The sequence below is a fragment of the Rhipicephalus sanguineus genome, chromosome 6 (assembly GCF_013339695.2).
Source record: "Rhipicephalus sanguineus isolate Rsan-2018 chromosome 6, BIME_Rsan_1.4, whole genome shotgun sequence".
In the NCBI taxonomy this organism is placed as follows: Eukaryota; Metazoa; Arthropoda; class Arachnida; order Ixodida; family Ixodidae; genus Rhipicephalus; species Rhipicephalus sanguineus.
Window position 1 is genome coordinate 58254382 of NC_051181.1, and position 16691 is coordinate 58271072.

Genomic DNA, 16691 nt, shown 5'->3' on the forward strand with positions numbered 1-16691 from the left:
TAATTGCGATGGTACTTCGCCGCGGCGGCCAATACACAAAGAAGCTTTACCGCATCGGCTGACTCCAGTAAGCTAAGCTTTGAGTAGTCCGCTGATTTGTTCGTGACAACTCTGTCTGTAGCACAAGTAAATTTCAACGGAGGCATCCATCGCGGGCGTATTTCTTTTAACTTTGCAGCGGCTTCGGCGAACGTGCCCCCGTACACATCTCGTAGACAGACAGCTTTCCTTCTGCGTAACTGTTTGCAAATGATGCAGACTACCTGCCTATCGTATCATTCATTGCACGCGGTGGCATCAGAAATGAACTTGGTGGTGGTCAGATGAAAAAATTGTTACATATGCTGCATCCTGCATAATATGTACGTTTTTTTACGACAAAACACCGATTAAATTCCTCTCGTTGGCCCCGGTTTCCACTGGTGGCCCTCACTATCGAATAAATCTAGCAGACACGCGCAATTCGCTTTAGAAACCAGCCCGACGCCACTAGACAGTAGAGCAAGAGCAGAACATACTGTGCTCGCCTGACTGCCGGGATGCAACGCCGCATCCTTTCATATTCATATGTTTTAGAAGGAAAACCATAGAAGGATACGTCCTCCCTCATTTCTACGTATTGTGGCAGTTGAAGGCGCAACAGTACCGCCTGCATCCTCTTGTTTTCTTTCGGCGATACGCGCCCGCATCGCCTCAACCAGTCGCCACTTTCGTCCGCGGGAGCGGCTGGAGTATGCGCGCTTTGACCGCCAGGGCGGCCGCGGAAACTCCAGCGCTGGTTCCCTATAGCGTGCGTCGGCTCATCGTAGTAGTGCAGATTTCAGGTGCACCAACGGGATTCCTCCGCCGCCGACTGCTTCAATTGCGAGAGCACCGACTAACAAAACTGCTGCAATATGCGTTGCAGAAAGGACGCGATTTCGACGGGCGAATGTCGTGCCTTGGTGGAGCGAGAGCAGCGCCTGCGAGACAGAGGCCAGCGGGACGCACGCGTTTGCGGCTCAGGCTACAAACCTCTACCTCCCGTGTTGCTGAAGCGCAGTGTGTGTTATGTATGCATGAGCACAGGCGTCGGCTACACATTACTAGAAAGCGCACACCGTGCCGTTTCTCTCCTTAATTGACGACGCTTTGAAGAAGTGCATACCGGGTGCCAGTGTTGATTATGAGCTTGTTGATATCATCCTTACGCGGGATTCACGATTCGCTGTGTCCAAATATATGATCACACCGTCAGCTACCACAACGGTTTAATCATGATCATGGGCGTTAGTCGTCGCGATAGAGACATGCTGTCAACATGGGTGCATCCACGTCAAACGGTGCTATAGCTGCCAAACACGAATAGACATTGTACAAGCTCTCATATACGTATCATTACACAATAACAGGGGCGGCGCCAGTGGGGGGTTTGGGGGGGCTCTAGCCCCCCCAAAATTTCCGCCTGCCCCCCCTTTGCCCCCCCAAGAGCAAGCATAGTCAAAATACAACGCATATGTTCCCAGCCTCCCTGCCCCCCTGAAGGCACCCACTTGTCGTGGGTGCCCCCCCAGTAAAAAAATCCTGGCGCCGCCCCTGCACAATAAGCACTACTTCTGTGAAGACACGTTTCACTTTCGTGTTATACCGATTCCTATGACGGAGGGATCAGCCATGTTTTTTTCAGTCCTTTACGTCCGTGGCAATTCACAGCGCAACGATAGCGTCGATTGCGGGGTTTCTTCGTAGCGTGCGAAGAACGCTCGTCTGCTCTTTTTTTCGCCGTCGTTCCGGGGAGTGATCCAGCAAGCACTTCATGACGGTTCGGTGGCGCGTCCGACTAGCAGAAAGAAATCCACTGCTCTCTTTCTGAGTGTTCAAAAACACGCAATTATAGGCTTTATTGTTGTTTCGTGCTCGCTAGTTGGACCTGGCCCCACAGCAAACTGTGCGAGGGGGCGGTCTTTGTACTTCCCAATACTGATCCGACAGGTGGCTCCACGCGTCTTGCGAAACTCCAGAGTCTGACGTCTATTAAAGCGGTGAGACGTCGTAAACACAAGTATGGCAGCGCGCCACAGTAGACGCCGGAGATGTCCTCACCGTATGCCCCCTTCGCGTGTTTCGCAGATCCAGGCGCACCCATTTGGCGCCAGGCGGAAGCACCGTCTCGGTTATAGTGTACTAGACTATAATGTTCTAGAACACTATAATCTCGTTTATGGCCGGCAGCGGCCGCCATTTCTCTCGTGCAGCGTTGTTTGAGCGTGGATGTTCTTTTTTTGCGAGTCGGCGTTCCATTTTTAACAAGAAAGTGTTTTATGTCGGGATCCACCAAGACTACCATGACGTATTTCTGTCAAGAAAATAGATAAGTAAAATGTACACGATTAGATGGCAAAGAAAAATGTTCCGTAAACGGGAGTCGAACACACGACCTCTCAGCCCACGACCAAAGGTGACGTACGGTCTAAAGTCACGTTCCTACCGAGTGCGGATCCGAAAAGCGGAGAGGCGAATCTGGAAAGCGAACGCGGATTATCCACAAAAGCGAAAAACCCGCGGCCACTAGCCCGGATCACGCCCAGACCAATTTTCTCCGCGCGGAAATGTTGGCCTCTTTGAAGTAGCCAATCAGGGTCCAAAGCGCGCGCGCGAAGTGTCGCGTAGTGCCGCAAGATGGCGACACGGCCACCGTGGATTGGCGGATTGCTCGCCCCCGCGGCGGAGCGGGCGGATGGATAGGCGGTCGGTCTGAACAGCCGCGCGACCTCGCTTCCTCTCCGCTTTGAAAATCTGCTTGCCCGCTTGCGTTGTCCGCGTTAGGTGGGAACGTGCCTTAACCAGTGAGCCATGGTCACACATACTGGCAGCCTCACGAACGCGCCTTTTATCTCTCACTTTTTTCTCACAGTAGTCTTAGTTCGTGGGGTGGTTTCGCCGTCTGAGAGCGGTAGAGTGATGTAATGAATGACTTGTGCGGTTTGTGCGGCAACGCGCCGTTGGACCTTTGATTCCGCCGTCGCAATCGGCGCGTTTCCCAACGAGGTGTACTTGTGTTAACGCATTACGCCTCGAAGTGGCGGCTTTAACCCAAACCTCGCTCATAGCATTCATCCATAAATAGCTCTCCGACGCTCGCCTAGCTATCACACCGCGTGCCCCGCTCGAACCGTCGTAAATTAAGGCCATACTAGCGGGGAGCTCCGAGGCGCGTCACGTTTCCCGTCGCGTATCTAGCCCAACGGTAGTGTAATCTTTCTGCTAACTCTTTAACATCCCTCAGGATAACAATCTTAGCCATTCTCCGTAAAGAAGTTCAGCGTCCAATAAGCGATCCCATTCTGCCTGTGACAAAATTTTCTCTGATTACGCACTCCTTGAAAAAAATGAAACGGCCTGAGCAACATTAGCAACGACGCGCGGCCGGAGCCAGTCCCCAAGGCCAGGAATAATGCATCATGGCACTGACGAGCACCGTCTGCGAGCGTTTGGGCAGTCTCAGCGCGGCGTAGGCTTTTGCTGCAGTACCGTAGAAAACTCTGAAGTCGGGTAAATGCGGCGTCCACAGTGATTCGATTCGGTGACAACGCAGTTACGCGATTCGCCTTTCGCGTCAGCGTGTGACGCCTCCTCGCCAGCGTAGAGCCGTTTCCAAATGGCCTAACGGTGTTTCTCCACCGCCTTCTGCTTCGAGTGCACTGGCACCCACTACTTCTGAAACACACCTTGCCGTTGCTCTCCTCAAATGACGGCGCTTTGAAAGAGAGCATGTCCAATTAGTGTATATTATATGCAGGTTTAACCCATCTTTGCGTTAATTTCACCATATGCCGTGTCCAGGTCTATATTACCTACTGCTGCTGCCACAAATGCTTAATCATGGTTATGGACGTTAGTCATCGGAATGGAGATGCGCCACCTGGCGTCCACGTGGCCGCGTCCACATGAAGCGGTGCTATAGCTGCCAAACACTTAGAGACATTGTGCAAGCTTTCGTGTATCAATGTATAATAGACATTCAACTACTTATGCAAGGACAACTTTCGCTTTCGTGTTATATCGATTTCTATGAGAGAGGGATCAATCATGCTCTTTTTAGGGACGAAGCACCTTAGTGTCTCGGCGTGCAACGCGCATCGTCGTCTGCTCCATTTGCTTGAGTGCAAGAGAGGGCGCTACCACCTGAGCGCTCGCCATGTGCCGAGAGAGGGCGAACGGTGCGCGTTGACTGCAGAAACGCTCTTTCTGCGATGAACGCTGAACTGCCAGCTCGGAAGGAACGAGAATGCGCCCTAGCCCCCGAGAGACAACTTTGACGCAGGCAGCGCCTGCTGGCGATTGTCTTGATTGAAAAAGCAACTGCTCGTGCTGCACAACCGTTCGCCGCCCACCGCGTATATACAGGCACTGGAGCTCAGCCTGCAATGTAGTGGCGGTGGCAGATTTCTCGTCTGGGTAGTTGAACAACAAAGATTCGCAGCGTGCACGTGAACTAAAAGCGGACTGCGGGTCTCTGTGTCTAATCTTCCTTTTGTCTCCCATTGCCCATGCAATGCGCGCTGGAAGCACCAGCGCACGCTGCGTGCTTCGCCCCCTTCCCCAAATTTTTATCTACGCGCGCGCCCTCGAATTCCTCTGAATGGCACCACGCTTAAACACGCCTTCCCGGAGTAACCCCATCTGCAGTGTGCCCTATTGCACGGAAAAAGCTAGAGAAGGCATAGGAGAACACAGGCACCAAATGTAATGGGTTCAGTGCAGCCATCGTGTCGAGAGTGGCAGCTAGAGGCTACAAAAAAAAGTGGCAGCGAGTTTTCAGCTTACCGCACAAGCGCGGCTCGGCGCAAGAATCTAGTTGGGCGCCATGTTGCAAGGCGCGTGGTGCCACCTATAGGCCGTGAAACACGAAAGCGTGCACCAAGGCACGCTAGTGGGTCACTCTCTCCTGCGACATCTAGTCTGTCTCTACCGCACATTGTTTGTGGCGCAGCTCGCTGTTGCGGTTCCTGAATTCAGCCGTTGATCAAGCTAATGGTCGATCTCACGCCACCGTTTCATAAACGCGTTTACAGAGGTAACATTTTGCCTCTTCTTTTCACACAGCTTTTTGACCGCCCCCTATATGACTATAAGCACGGAAACTCCGGCCATATTTATGACATCGTGTATGGAATGCTTCGCATTGATCTTTAACGCGGGGGCAGAAAAAAGGGCACCATCGCATCGCTCACTTCGCCTCCGCGAAACTCGTTGCAGCCGCCGGTAATGCGTAATGCGCTCCTCGGTTCCATTTATTATTAGATGCGAAGCATCTAATAGCGGAGCTCAAAGCGGTGGTGGTGTGCGGCGTGACCACCCGTATTGCGCATGTGCAGACCCTCTCCACACACCTCCTCTATACTCCCCTTCTCACTCTCTCCACTACCCATCCCCTCTCTTCTCACCACTTCTTCTCTCCACTCCCCACCTGCCCTTTTTCCCCTCTCCAGTCCCTCTCTGAAACGCGGGTTCGACATGCCGACACGCTGCTTCGCATCGCCTCATGGTCCCTTTTGCGGGAGATGGTGTGATTTTTTTGTCCCCTTTATGCATCACTCGTTCTTTTAACGCGACCGGGGTCCACCAAGACATTAGTCACGTGTTTCCGTCATGGATAAAACATTGGCAAAATACACACTAGCAGATGACAAAGACAGATTGGAAGAAAAAAAATGGCCGCCTATCTGCGTGCTTCGCTGCAAATGTCTAAAGACGATAGAAGAGGCGCTGCATGAGATATGGACGCCGTCTGGCAATACGTCGGGAAACATGAGTGCTGTGTTGCGGGCTGGTAGTCCTGGCGCAGCAGCAGGCGAAGACCGGGGTGACCACCAGCGCGACCGGCGGGGACGCCAGCCAGCCCGAACACGCGGTTTGGCGCGAAGCGCTGAAGCAGAAGAAACGTCCGCAGTCAACGATTACTCTCCACACACTCTTTAATTTACACGTCGCCTGGGTAAAACAGGAATACCAGAGCGGCGCCCCATGGCATTCGTACAGTGCAATACAGAACCGAAACCGAAACACAACAATGAGCTCGTGCAGAGGGCACGGATGAAGGCAAGTTTCAGCTTCAGCGCAGTCGCATTTTCAGCGCAGGTTAAGAAACTAGGGTCTTTAGGATTACGAATGTATGTATTTTCTATTAGAGGAACACACCACCTGATACTTATCTAGCGATGTTGCGCCTCAGATATGCGTATTGTTTGCTTTCTGGTCGGCAATGTACACAAGTATGAACCTAGTCAGCTGTTCAAGATGGCTGGCCCTTGGGCAAGTGGTTCAACTTTGGCCGAGTGGCTCAATCGAGGGACGTGCCGACAGACAGAAAGACAGACCAAAATTTCTCCGTTTAAGTATCCCAAGAAAGACTGTCGTCTTTAAAATTTCATAGACGTCAGACTCTGTCCAGGCGGCGCTGCGAAAAACACCGCCACCAGCACCCTCATCGTAGCCCTGGCACTAACTGGGTAGTGCAAAGAGAGCCGCCCGCAAGCGAATGTGCATAGGCCGCAATATAACCCTCCTCTTTCGTTGGTGTCGAGGCGCGGTTTCCTCAAATTCAAGGACCTGGAAATCTTCTTCCGCCAATCCACGCTTCAGAAACAAAGGAAGCTGATCAAAGCGAACTGCGAGTACAATGAAAAATAAGTTTTAGTTATTCCCGCGCGCTGCAACTCGCAAGTACAAACGAGCATCACACGACACCGAGTTCCGAGGCAAGCCCTCCGACATCCGTTCTCTAGAGCCTAAATGCGTTACAATCGGGTATATACGTATGCCACAGCGATAAAGTACCTACATACACGATCACTTTACTTAGCTATGCATCTTACGATCTGTGGTACAAAACTCGGTTCATCAAGGCTCCGGCGATTTTCGCCTTTTCAATTGCATTCTCCCTTAATTCATCTCTCGCTTCCTGTGCATTGGAGTGTTTTATTACGCATCCTCAAATGGCCTCTTGATGGTCGTCTTCCGTTTGTATGTACTGCAAATGGGGATACGTGCGTGTCCACTTTCGCGGGGTACAACCAAAGGCAAAACCGTGGCCTCCGAGATAGCTACGGCAACCGCGGAGGACACGGGCGAAACAAACCTGAAGGGGGTCACGACCGACATTCTGCGATTTACTTGTATGACGCACGTGGTGTTAGCTAGTTAGAAAGAGAACTCTGAGCCTTCAAAACATACGTACGTCCGCGACGCTGTGTTGTGACGACCAACTCGTCGCAGTGTGCGTATCACGCGTCTCCAGTCTGCCTCTAGCTGCTCACTTCGTGTTACACGACAAGCACCGCGGTCAGCGCCTCTGCTGAGCTTCATAGTCAAGGTTACCACGGTTTTGCATCAGGGGCCCAGGGCTACGCAAAACAACAGCAGAGCCACACATTCATGCCACCGGCTGTGGAGAACGCGGGTACTTCGCTTACCCAACACGCTCGCAACGGCCCGTATCCAGCGCTCTCGCCTTTCTTCTTCGTACGACAACTATGGAATTCGGTAAAACTGAACGTTGTTATTCAGTCTTTTACGTCCGTGGCAATTCACAACGCAACAGTGCGTCTTTTGCGGAGTTTCTTCGTAGCGTGCGGAGGGCTCTCGTCTGCTGCTGTTTTCGCCGTCGTTCAGGCGAGTGATCCAGCAAGCACTTCACGACGGCTCGGTGGCGCGTTCGACTAGCGGAGAGCAATTCACAGCTCTCGTTCTGAGTGCTAAATGCGCAAACACACGCGATATTAAGCTCAATCGTTGTTTCGAACTCGCTAGTTGCACCTGGTCCCATAGCAAACTGTGCGAGAGAGTCGGTCTATGCACTACTCAATACTTCTCCGACAGGTGGCGCCACACATCTTGGAAACTCCAGAGTCTGATGTCTATTGTCGCGAATTAAATGGGTGCTCTACCCACTGCGCCACCGACGCATGTGTGCGAGGCTCCACAAACGCGACTCACACATGCTCTCTCACACATCAGCTCTCGCAAGGTGGCCATGGTTGGCGGGGGGGGGCGGTGTTGCCTTCTGGGAGCTGCTAAGTGAAAGCACTGCATCACGACACCAACAAGTGCCCGTAGGCACCGTCCACTGACCAGAGGGAGCTCTGTTGCTCGCATTCTCCCTTCCCAAGTTCGCTTCCCAAGTTCGCTGACGGGCACGCAGAGAAAAGACGCGCACAGGCGTCCCCCGTGTAGCCCGGCCACAACCCACCCAAACATGCAATGAGGGAGACGCGTACATCGCGTTCCATATTGATCGACCCCGCCTCATTATTGCTTTTTTTATCCGTTAGGCCTTGCGCTCTGGCGCTGCTGTCGCACTGGAAAACTCGACTGTACGGTTCCTTTAGGAAGTGATTCGCGATTCGGTGAAGACGCAGTTAGGGCGCCTCGATGCCAGCGAAGGAACGCTCGCCACACTGGTATCGAGGAGGGCTCCTAGACGCAGTAACGTGCTTTGCCTTTCCATGACCCGACTGTAGAGGCGCGCAGGCGTTCCTTCTTGAAGGAACTCCCGCGTGCCTCTACACTCCGGCCATGACCTTTCGCGTCAACTTAGCGTGTGACGGCTTGTTGTCACAGCTGTGCAGCTTCCACATGCACCGACGGCAATTCGTCGTCTACTACTTAGAGTGCGATAGCACCGACTAAGAAAAACTGCTGGGATAATACCCCTGACATACGGGCAGTGTAATACCCTTTAGGCAAGTGGGCATATTGCGGGAAGGCGTTCGGGCGCAGTGACACGTCACAAAGGTGTATCTCTCTTCCGGCAAAGGGGTTGATTTCGGAAAAGTGGATCCCACATCCACTTTTCGGGAGGTAAGGAGTACTCTGGCATGCGCTTGGCAGAACTGATGAATAGAAGGAAATGTGTCACAACGCTAAGGTGCCCTGTGAGTAAATTTTTTGCCTTGAGAAAATGTTTTCATTTTGAGCAATATTGCCATTTCTTGAACAGTAAAGTTTACTCTAGCTATACTCTCAAACACCCGCATCACGTCACTGGGGCCGCCATGTTGGCGTTGACACTGGCATGGTGTATGTTGCCGCACGCCTCACGCTACTGTGTTTAGTGTGTGTTGTTATCATTGGGGATGCAAAATCCGACCTGCATGCACACATTGCTCATCGGGAAACGCGGGAGTCCACGCTATCTGAGTGCGCTGCACGGGACGCTAATCGGTGTGCTTGCCACACGGCGTCGGCGTACCGCAACAATGTTTGGCAAGAAGCACCTCGAGTGGACGGTGGGCTCTTCCTGGCCTTCGCTGGCGCTCTTTCCTCTTGTGTGCACTTGTTCGCTCTTGAGATCTGAAGGCGCGTCTCTGCGCTCTTTTCTAAAAACTCCGGCGAGTCGTCGTGTAATGGCCGCCACTCGCGCCTTCGCTACTTTTATATGGTCTTCAAGAGATCCGAGAGCAACAAGCGTCAGGGTGATCTCAAGTCTTACTTTATCGCTGTCGTTAGCGCTCAACAGTGTGAATAACACTATGCATATTATGTGGCACGCTGTTACTGACACAAACACGAAAACGGACGGCAAAGACGAGGAGAGTAAAACACGGACTGTTATTAGTTGCCAGACCAGTTCAAGTCGCTACTTAAAACACAGAAACAGGAAGAAAATACATGACTATGCGCATTATAGGCCATCAAACAATAAATAAAATGTCTCAGCGTTCTGCTATCACAAAAGGTTATCTACTTGAGTACCTTTTTTTTAATAATTTCATTCTTGGTCCTTGAAGAAACAGGGCCATTTCTGGAGCGTTCTTCTGAGGAACCACCTGAAGCACTAGTCCGGTGCTCTGTGCCATCGGTGCAACTCCTTTCTGCAAGTGGTCCCTTTGTGCGACAAAAGGGGCTTATTTTAACGTGCTTTCGGTTTGCCCGTGTGTCAGGCGTATAAGCGCGGCAAAAAGGGAACGGCATGGACTGGCGAATGTCGCGCTTTGGTAGAGCGATACACACCAGCGGGAGCAGAACGCTTTTTCGCGTTCACAGCCCAAGCTACGATCCTCTGCCTCCCGCATTCCTGGTAGCACAGTGTGGCAGTTTACACGTGAGCACACGCGTAGGTTACCCTATTACTGGGGAACGCACACATTGCCGTTTCTCTCACCAAGTGACGACGCTTTGAAGGAGTGCGTAACGAGTACCAGTGTTTATTATGTGCCTATTATTGCCATCTTTGCCCGGGATTCGCCATACTTTGTGTCCAAGTACACGTTTTAACAACTCCTGCCACCAAAAGAGGTAAAGATCGCGGGTGTTATTCGTAGGGATGGAAAAGTGCCACTAGGCGCCAACATGGGTGCATCCACGTCAAAAGGTGCTATAGCTGCCAAACACCAATGGGCATTGTACAAGCTCTCACATATTAATGCACAATAAAAATGAAATAGTTCGTTGAAGACATGTAGCATTTTCGTGTTATACCGATGTCTGTGAAGGGGGGAGAGCGATGCCTTTTTTACGCGTTTCGACTGATCTTCCACGTATTTAAACTGCTATGAAAAGGCGGGTGTAAAATGGGAATCTCGTGCCCATGGACTACCGAATCTGCTATGCTACTAAAAGCGCCCTAATAACGAGCTGCGCCATAGACATCGCTGCCATCTTGCTTTACTAGGTCACCTCATGCCAAGGTGCACTGGTCAATGGCTCACTGATGTAGGATGAGACATTCTTTACAATTTAATTGAAAACTTACTTTAGTCGTCTGCAAGTCTTCGAGCCAAACAGCTCCAAACTATTAGTCCCCGCCGGAAGCCTGAACTGGACAATACCTGACGTGCTTGCAATGTAAGTATGTTGCGATCATCGATATTGCCACGCCCGTTTCTTCTTTTACTTTGATGTGTTCGAGTATGACCAGCAAGGACGGTTATCAACGGTCGACGCTGGCCGCCAAGCAGTGTTCGAGAAGCTTCACGATTTTAGTAGATCGTTTTGTTAAGATTGCGCGCCGCACGCGAATGTTCCAGCTTTGTCGAGAGATAACGCCGCCACCAGCGATATTGCGTGAAAGTTCGATAGCGCTTGTATAAAAGCCGACGCGCTTGACCGCTTGTCAGTTGATCGACGGTCGACGCTCTGTTCGACGCTATCAGTGTATTGCTGTAGTTTGACCTTCAGTTTCCCGGCCACAAGTTCGGCCAAATAAGCAGTTTCATCTCGGACGTGCTGACTGCTGTCTTCGTCGACTTCACGACCATGTGACATCTGGTGGAGGTGCTGCTTCATGATCCGGACGCCACCGCGGAGCGCTGACCCAAGCCCAAGCCGCGAAGAAGACGACTCTAAGGACAACCCGGATCCTCGAACCAGCCGCCGGCAGAAGGGACTACAACCAGAGTACGGGCTCCTTCCCGAAAACGCCAGGCAGCCGAAGACCGTCACATCGACCGCCGAGACGATGACAGACCCCCTGCCACCTACAACGGTAGTGATGCAACAGCCAAGGGAGCCACCAACTTTCCGTGGATCGTCGTTTGAAGACCCGGCGAGCTGGCTGGAGACATACGAGCGAGTCGCCGCCTTCAACCACTGGGACACTGAAGAGCAGCTGCGCCACGTCTACTTCTACTTAGAAGACCCCGCGAAGACGTGGTTCGAAAACCATGAGTCGAGCCTTCAATCCTGGGACCTCTTTCGGACGACGTTCCTCAATACCTTCTCGAGCATCGTCCGCATGGAAAAGGCCGCTGCTTTGCTGGAGACAAGAGCACAGCTACCGAATGAGACGGTCTCTATCTACACGGAAGAGATGACGCGACTTTTCCGCCTGGCCGATGCTCCCATGCCTGAGGAAAAAAAGGTCCGCTTCCTTATGCGGGGAGTGAAACAAGACATCTTTGCAGGATTGGTGCGGAACCCACCCAAGACCGTCCAAGAATTCCTCTCGGAGGCGACAACCATCGAGAAGACGCTACTAGGCAGTACAATCGCCGCGCATTCCAAGAGAGCGCAGCAGTTCGTGCCCTCGGCTCCGACGACTTGCGCGAAACGATCCGAGCCATCGTGCGAGAGGAGCTGCGAAAGATCGCACCTTTTGCACATCCCGAAGTGGCGTCGATTGCGGACGTTGTACGCGAGGAAATCTAACAGTAACTGGGTGTTCCTCAGCCGGCACCTCCGCAGCTGCAAGCAATGAGCTATGCTGCTGCAGCCCGTCACGACCACGTCGACGTCACGACCACGTGACAATATTACAGCAGCCTTCTCCCATTTGTGAGCTTACCCTAAATTTCCTAGCGCAAGGCACCGCTGACTTCGCACCATCGTACCTTATTTGTATTTGGCCATGAATCCACCCTGCCTTTGAGACACTGCTTCCCGCTGAATCGGACATGCCCGCAGACTACTCTCGCGACGTCTTACCTGTCAAACAGGCCCTGTCAAGCGGGCAAGTTAAGTACATTTAAGAGGAGGGTACTTCGCTTGCAACGTTCCGCAATGCTCCGCTTGCAACGTTCATATTTCGCGAAGCGTACTTAAACTGAAGTGCACCCCCCGTAAACACAATTGTCCGCTAGACAGGTGTGTTAGCCACAGCGGCGTAAGGTCGCCAGATTTACCATCCCTCAGGCGCGTCAGAAGTGGGATTATAACCAGTGCCACAAAGGCGTGTCCAACAAGCCATTACCCTTGTTCTTGTGTGGTCTACAAATAGGTGCATTGAATATTTGATGAAGTTGCTTTCACGATACGTCTGCCTCTATCCAACCATCAACCATGCGATCCCTGTCACATGTGAAAAGCAGCAATCCATTGCCGCGGCATCCTCATCTCCATCTGACATCGATGTCGTCACCTGCCTGAAATAATACTTTCAGAAGCAATTGACGCCCACCAATAAGCATCTCACTCTCTGCCGTGGGTACTTTCGCACTCTGTATTTTATGGACCTGTTTGACTTTAGGCAGACCACGAAATTATAGAGATTACATGATATAACTGCTTGTATAGCCTTTGAAACCTAGTGTAAATGATTCTACTCAGATACCAGTATGTTCCTTAAGAGATCATAAAACAATTAGACTTACATAACCAGGGCAAGGTTCCGCAAAATGCACGGGGCGCCTGCCGTCTTTTTCCATCGCGAGTCTAAACAAAGGTGAAAATATTCGCTCAGGTAAATAAATATGGTTAAAAACAGCGTAAGACACGTAACATTCAGAAAAACGCTGCATAATCAATTGTAGTAAGTTAGTGCTTTACGCGGGGGTTCCAAGGGAGCAAATGTACAAACTAATACATAAGATAACCTATTCTCCAATTTCAAGCTATGTTTTGTAAAATCTTTCAAATTGCAATGCGACGAGGGGAAGTGTAGTGTTTTCCTGTGTGTAAGACGACAAATCACTTGCTGCCACCCGGAAGAGTAGGCGCGAAGTATACGAGGCGGCTTGAGATGGTGGCGGCGTATAGCGGAGCTGCCGATAACCCTGCTACCTAGCGGGGCTACGACAACCTCTTCGAAACCATTCAAACTACCGGGGCCTTTTTCACAAAAGTGTATTCCAGTACAAGTTTTCGTAAGAGAATATTTAAGCCAATCACGAAGTGCGGGACATATCATTAGAGAAACCGTCTCACCAAGAACAAAACGCAGTTACGAAAGAGTTTTCTCGATTGGGCCCGACCTCAGCTTATAAGCTTAGAGCTGGTACCGGAGCGTTGTAACTCATATTTGCTTGTGTATGAATTCTGCAGTTGAGGATATGTATTAAGAGCTAAAGATTATTATTTTATCCGGGAAAATATGCCTGATTTTAGCAGTGATCAGTACAGTGGGGAACAATCTAAGCCTGCGGTATTTCCTTCTCAAATGCGAACGCACTCAAGCCTGCACCAACGGGCGCGTACTCGAAGGTTGGTATGCAGGATGGCGCGAGTTTCGCGAAACTCGGAATTCCTGCGAGCGCTGGCGACAGCTTCTTTTGAACGAAGTAAAAATACGAAAAGTTCAAATCCAGCCCTCAGTGAGCGCCGCGCTGAGGGCTGGATTGCGGTCTACAAAGGTGGGTGGCGTTTTCAAACAAGCGACATCTTCTTTCACTTCTTCGTCGTTCCACTGAGCACAGAAGCGCACCCATGCAAGAAAGCCGACAGAAATTTTTAGTAATGATAAGGTTTAGGGGTACGGGCTAGGTAAATTTTTTTAAGCGTTTAATGCCTGAGTTAAATTTAAGACGTGAGCAAACAGCGCTGAACACGGGACGGAGAATAACGTCAGACAGAAGTGCTGAACTAACAACCACTGGTTTATGGCTTTGATATACAATATATCTATATTATATAGAAGCACTGGGCAGAACAACAAAAACACAGTAACTGCGCAATGCGCAAAGAGGGTAAGAAGTCATATCAGATGCGTCGGCAAAAGAGGCAGTCACGTTGGATTTCACAGTTATGTATATAAACTGATGGAGCACTGACGCAAGCATTTCCGTGTGCATGGATATGGTGTGAGTCACTATTCTCACGTGTTCTTTCCTGATTATGCGATTCCAAAACGGCGCACCGCTCAACAATTGTCTGACAGCCACATGCTTTGCAGTAGTGGGCTAAATGACTGGGCACTGATCCGTTAAGCGAGTACGCGTGCTCGCGTAACCGCTTGTTCAAACATCGGCCTCTTTGGCCGATGTAGCAACTTCTGCACCTAAATAGAATCGTGTACATTATAGCTTTCCTGCATTGGACAAATTGCTTTCTGTGCTTTTTCTCACACATATATTTCTTGCCACCTTTCTTCACTTTTCGGCACATCACTGCAAGTTTGTTTTAACCCTTTGACACGCTATGTACACAGTTGTGTACACCACTTGTTTTTGCTATTTGTATTAACTAGTGGCTAAGAAAGAGCGAGATATATCGAGCTTTGGATGAATTGAACCTCCTGCATAATAAGTTTGTCTTCATTTAACTTCATTATGCATTGTACTGTTGCATATGATCGCTTTGCTGATGGCACTACCACGTTCGACGTGCCGCTTCCTGCTAGTCATGTGAAAAGTATAATTTTTCTTTGCTCAAACTGGACATAACCAAAAATGAACTCGCACCATATTTCTAGCCTCAGATTTTATTCTATTTATGCCAAAACATAGCATCAGTGACTGCAGGATAAATAGATATTTAATTACAACTTAATTAGGATTAGTTGCTATAACACACATAAATGAACATATTATGACATTATTTTTGCTGCAATGGAATAGTGAGTGCCTTGAAAAAACGTTGTATCGATTTGACACATTTACAGACAGTTATTCATAGGTGGCGTCTGAAAGGGTTAAAGACGATGTCTGTCTCTCTTTCTGTTTGTCTGTCTGTCACCCGATTCAGCCACCCGGCCGAAGTTTAACCACTTTCTGAACGGCCCAGCCATCTTGAACTGGTACGGCCGTTCATACTTGTGAACACTGTCGATCAAAAACCAAATATACGCATATCTGAGGCGCCACATCAATACGTAAGTATTAGGTGGTGTGTTGCTTTAATAGAAAATTCATAGATAAGTAATTCTAAAGATCATAATGCTTCTTAGGCTGCGCTGAAAATGCGACGCTATGAGCCAGTTGCCGCTGTTCAACATAGAGGAGGAGGACTCGTGTAGTAACACGGCCGCTACATAAAAAAAAAACAGGTGCGACCTGCTGCGTGGCGCCGAAATGGTGTCCGGGGCCTAGTTCGCCTTGCGCCCGCACTGGCGCCACCACACTGGTACAGCTGTTCGCGGAGAAGCGCTTCGACAGCCGCGTTTGTACGCCCGACACTTACTCCAATCAGGCCGTAGATAACGCGTGTTATAGCTGCACATTACACGTTGAATATTGAAGTCGTTATTAGAACTGCCGATTACCCCACACATGTGAACAGTTTGCCCTAGGAGTACCAGTGTTTTGTAGAGTGGGCCTTAATACTCTCCACGAATGCTGCCCGTTTGACTCACCTGAAATGAAAAGTGTCACTCAATCACTGATCCCCTTAATGGGCAGGCAGTCGTCGGGCTGATTCCAAGGGCTGACTTATCGGCCCACCGAAACGCACCACGAAAGCACACAGAATTTAAATGTAGGTCTTGTTAGTGCGCCAACAAATGCCGGTTTCGGTCCAAAGCAAGAGTTAGAGCCAAAAGTTGACAACACAAACAATATATATTCTCAGTTAAGGCAGTGCAAGCATCACGCAAACATCCACACTCGGCAGGTATCAATTACAACTCACAACATCACTTAGATGGTGTTTAAAACAACGGGAACAAACTTACCGCGCTACAAGTGCACTCTCATCCATTAGAAACTATCCAAGAACACTTAAAGCCTTGAATATTCACCAAATGTGTGCAGCGCACAATTCTTCGAACGTTTCACGAATATTTCTCTTCGAAGAAACACTCAAACGATATCGAGCTCTGGTCACCGTCATTCGGCGACACTCTTCTAAACAGTGCTCCCACGGTGTCATCACTAGATCATCCAAGATCGACTGACCGCACTACACGACTCACACGAACAACATAACTTCTTCGCCGACTTCACCATACCGTCCTACCCTCCGTCGTCTCTCGTTTGGATCCTTCCTGGCTTCGCGAACATTCCAAGTGATTGTTCGGCTCGTAGCATGTAGCGCAGTGACAGCTAGGGTAAAGGGATTCG

General features: G+C 50.3%; 1 protein-coding gene across 3 annotated transcripts in view; it reads right to left on the reverse strand.

Annotated features, from left to right (window-relative positions):
* LOC119395808 (uncharacterized) overlaps nucleotides 1–16691 on the reverse strand; it is a 119322-nt gene that overhangs the window by 15773 nt on the left and 86858 nt on the right. For 2 of the 3 annotated variants that reach the window (XM_037662814.1, XM_037662813.1), the window contains exon 4: nucleotides 13071–13131. The exons of the other annotated variant lie outside the window; for it this stretch is intronic. In XM_037662814.1, the coding sequence (XP_037518742.1) occupies nucleotides 13071–13131 (61 nt within the window). The remainder of the gene's footprint in view (nucleotides 1–13070; nucleotides 13132–16691) is intronic. 3 annotated transcript variants of the gene reach the window in all.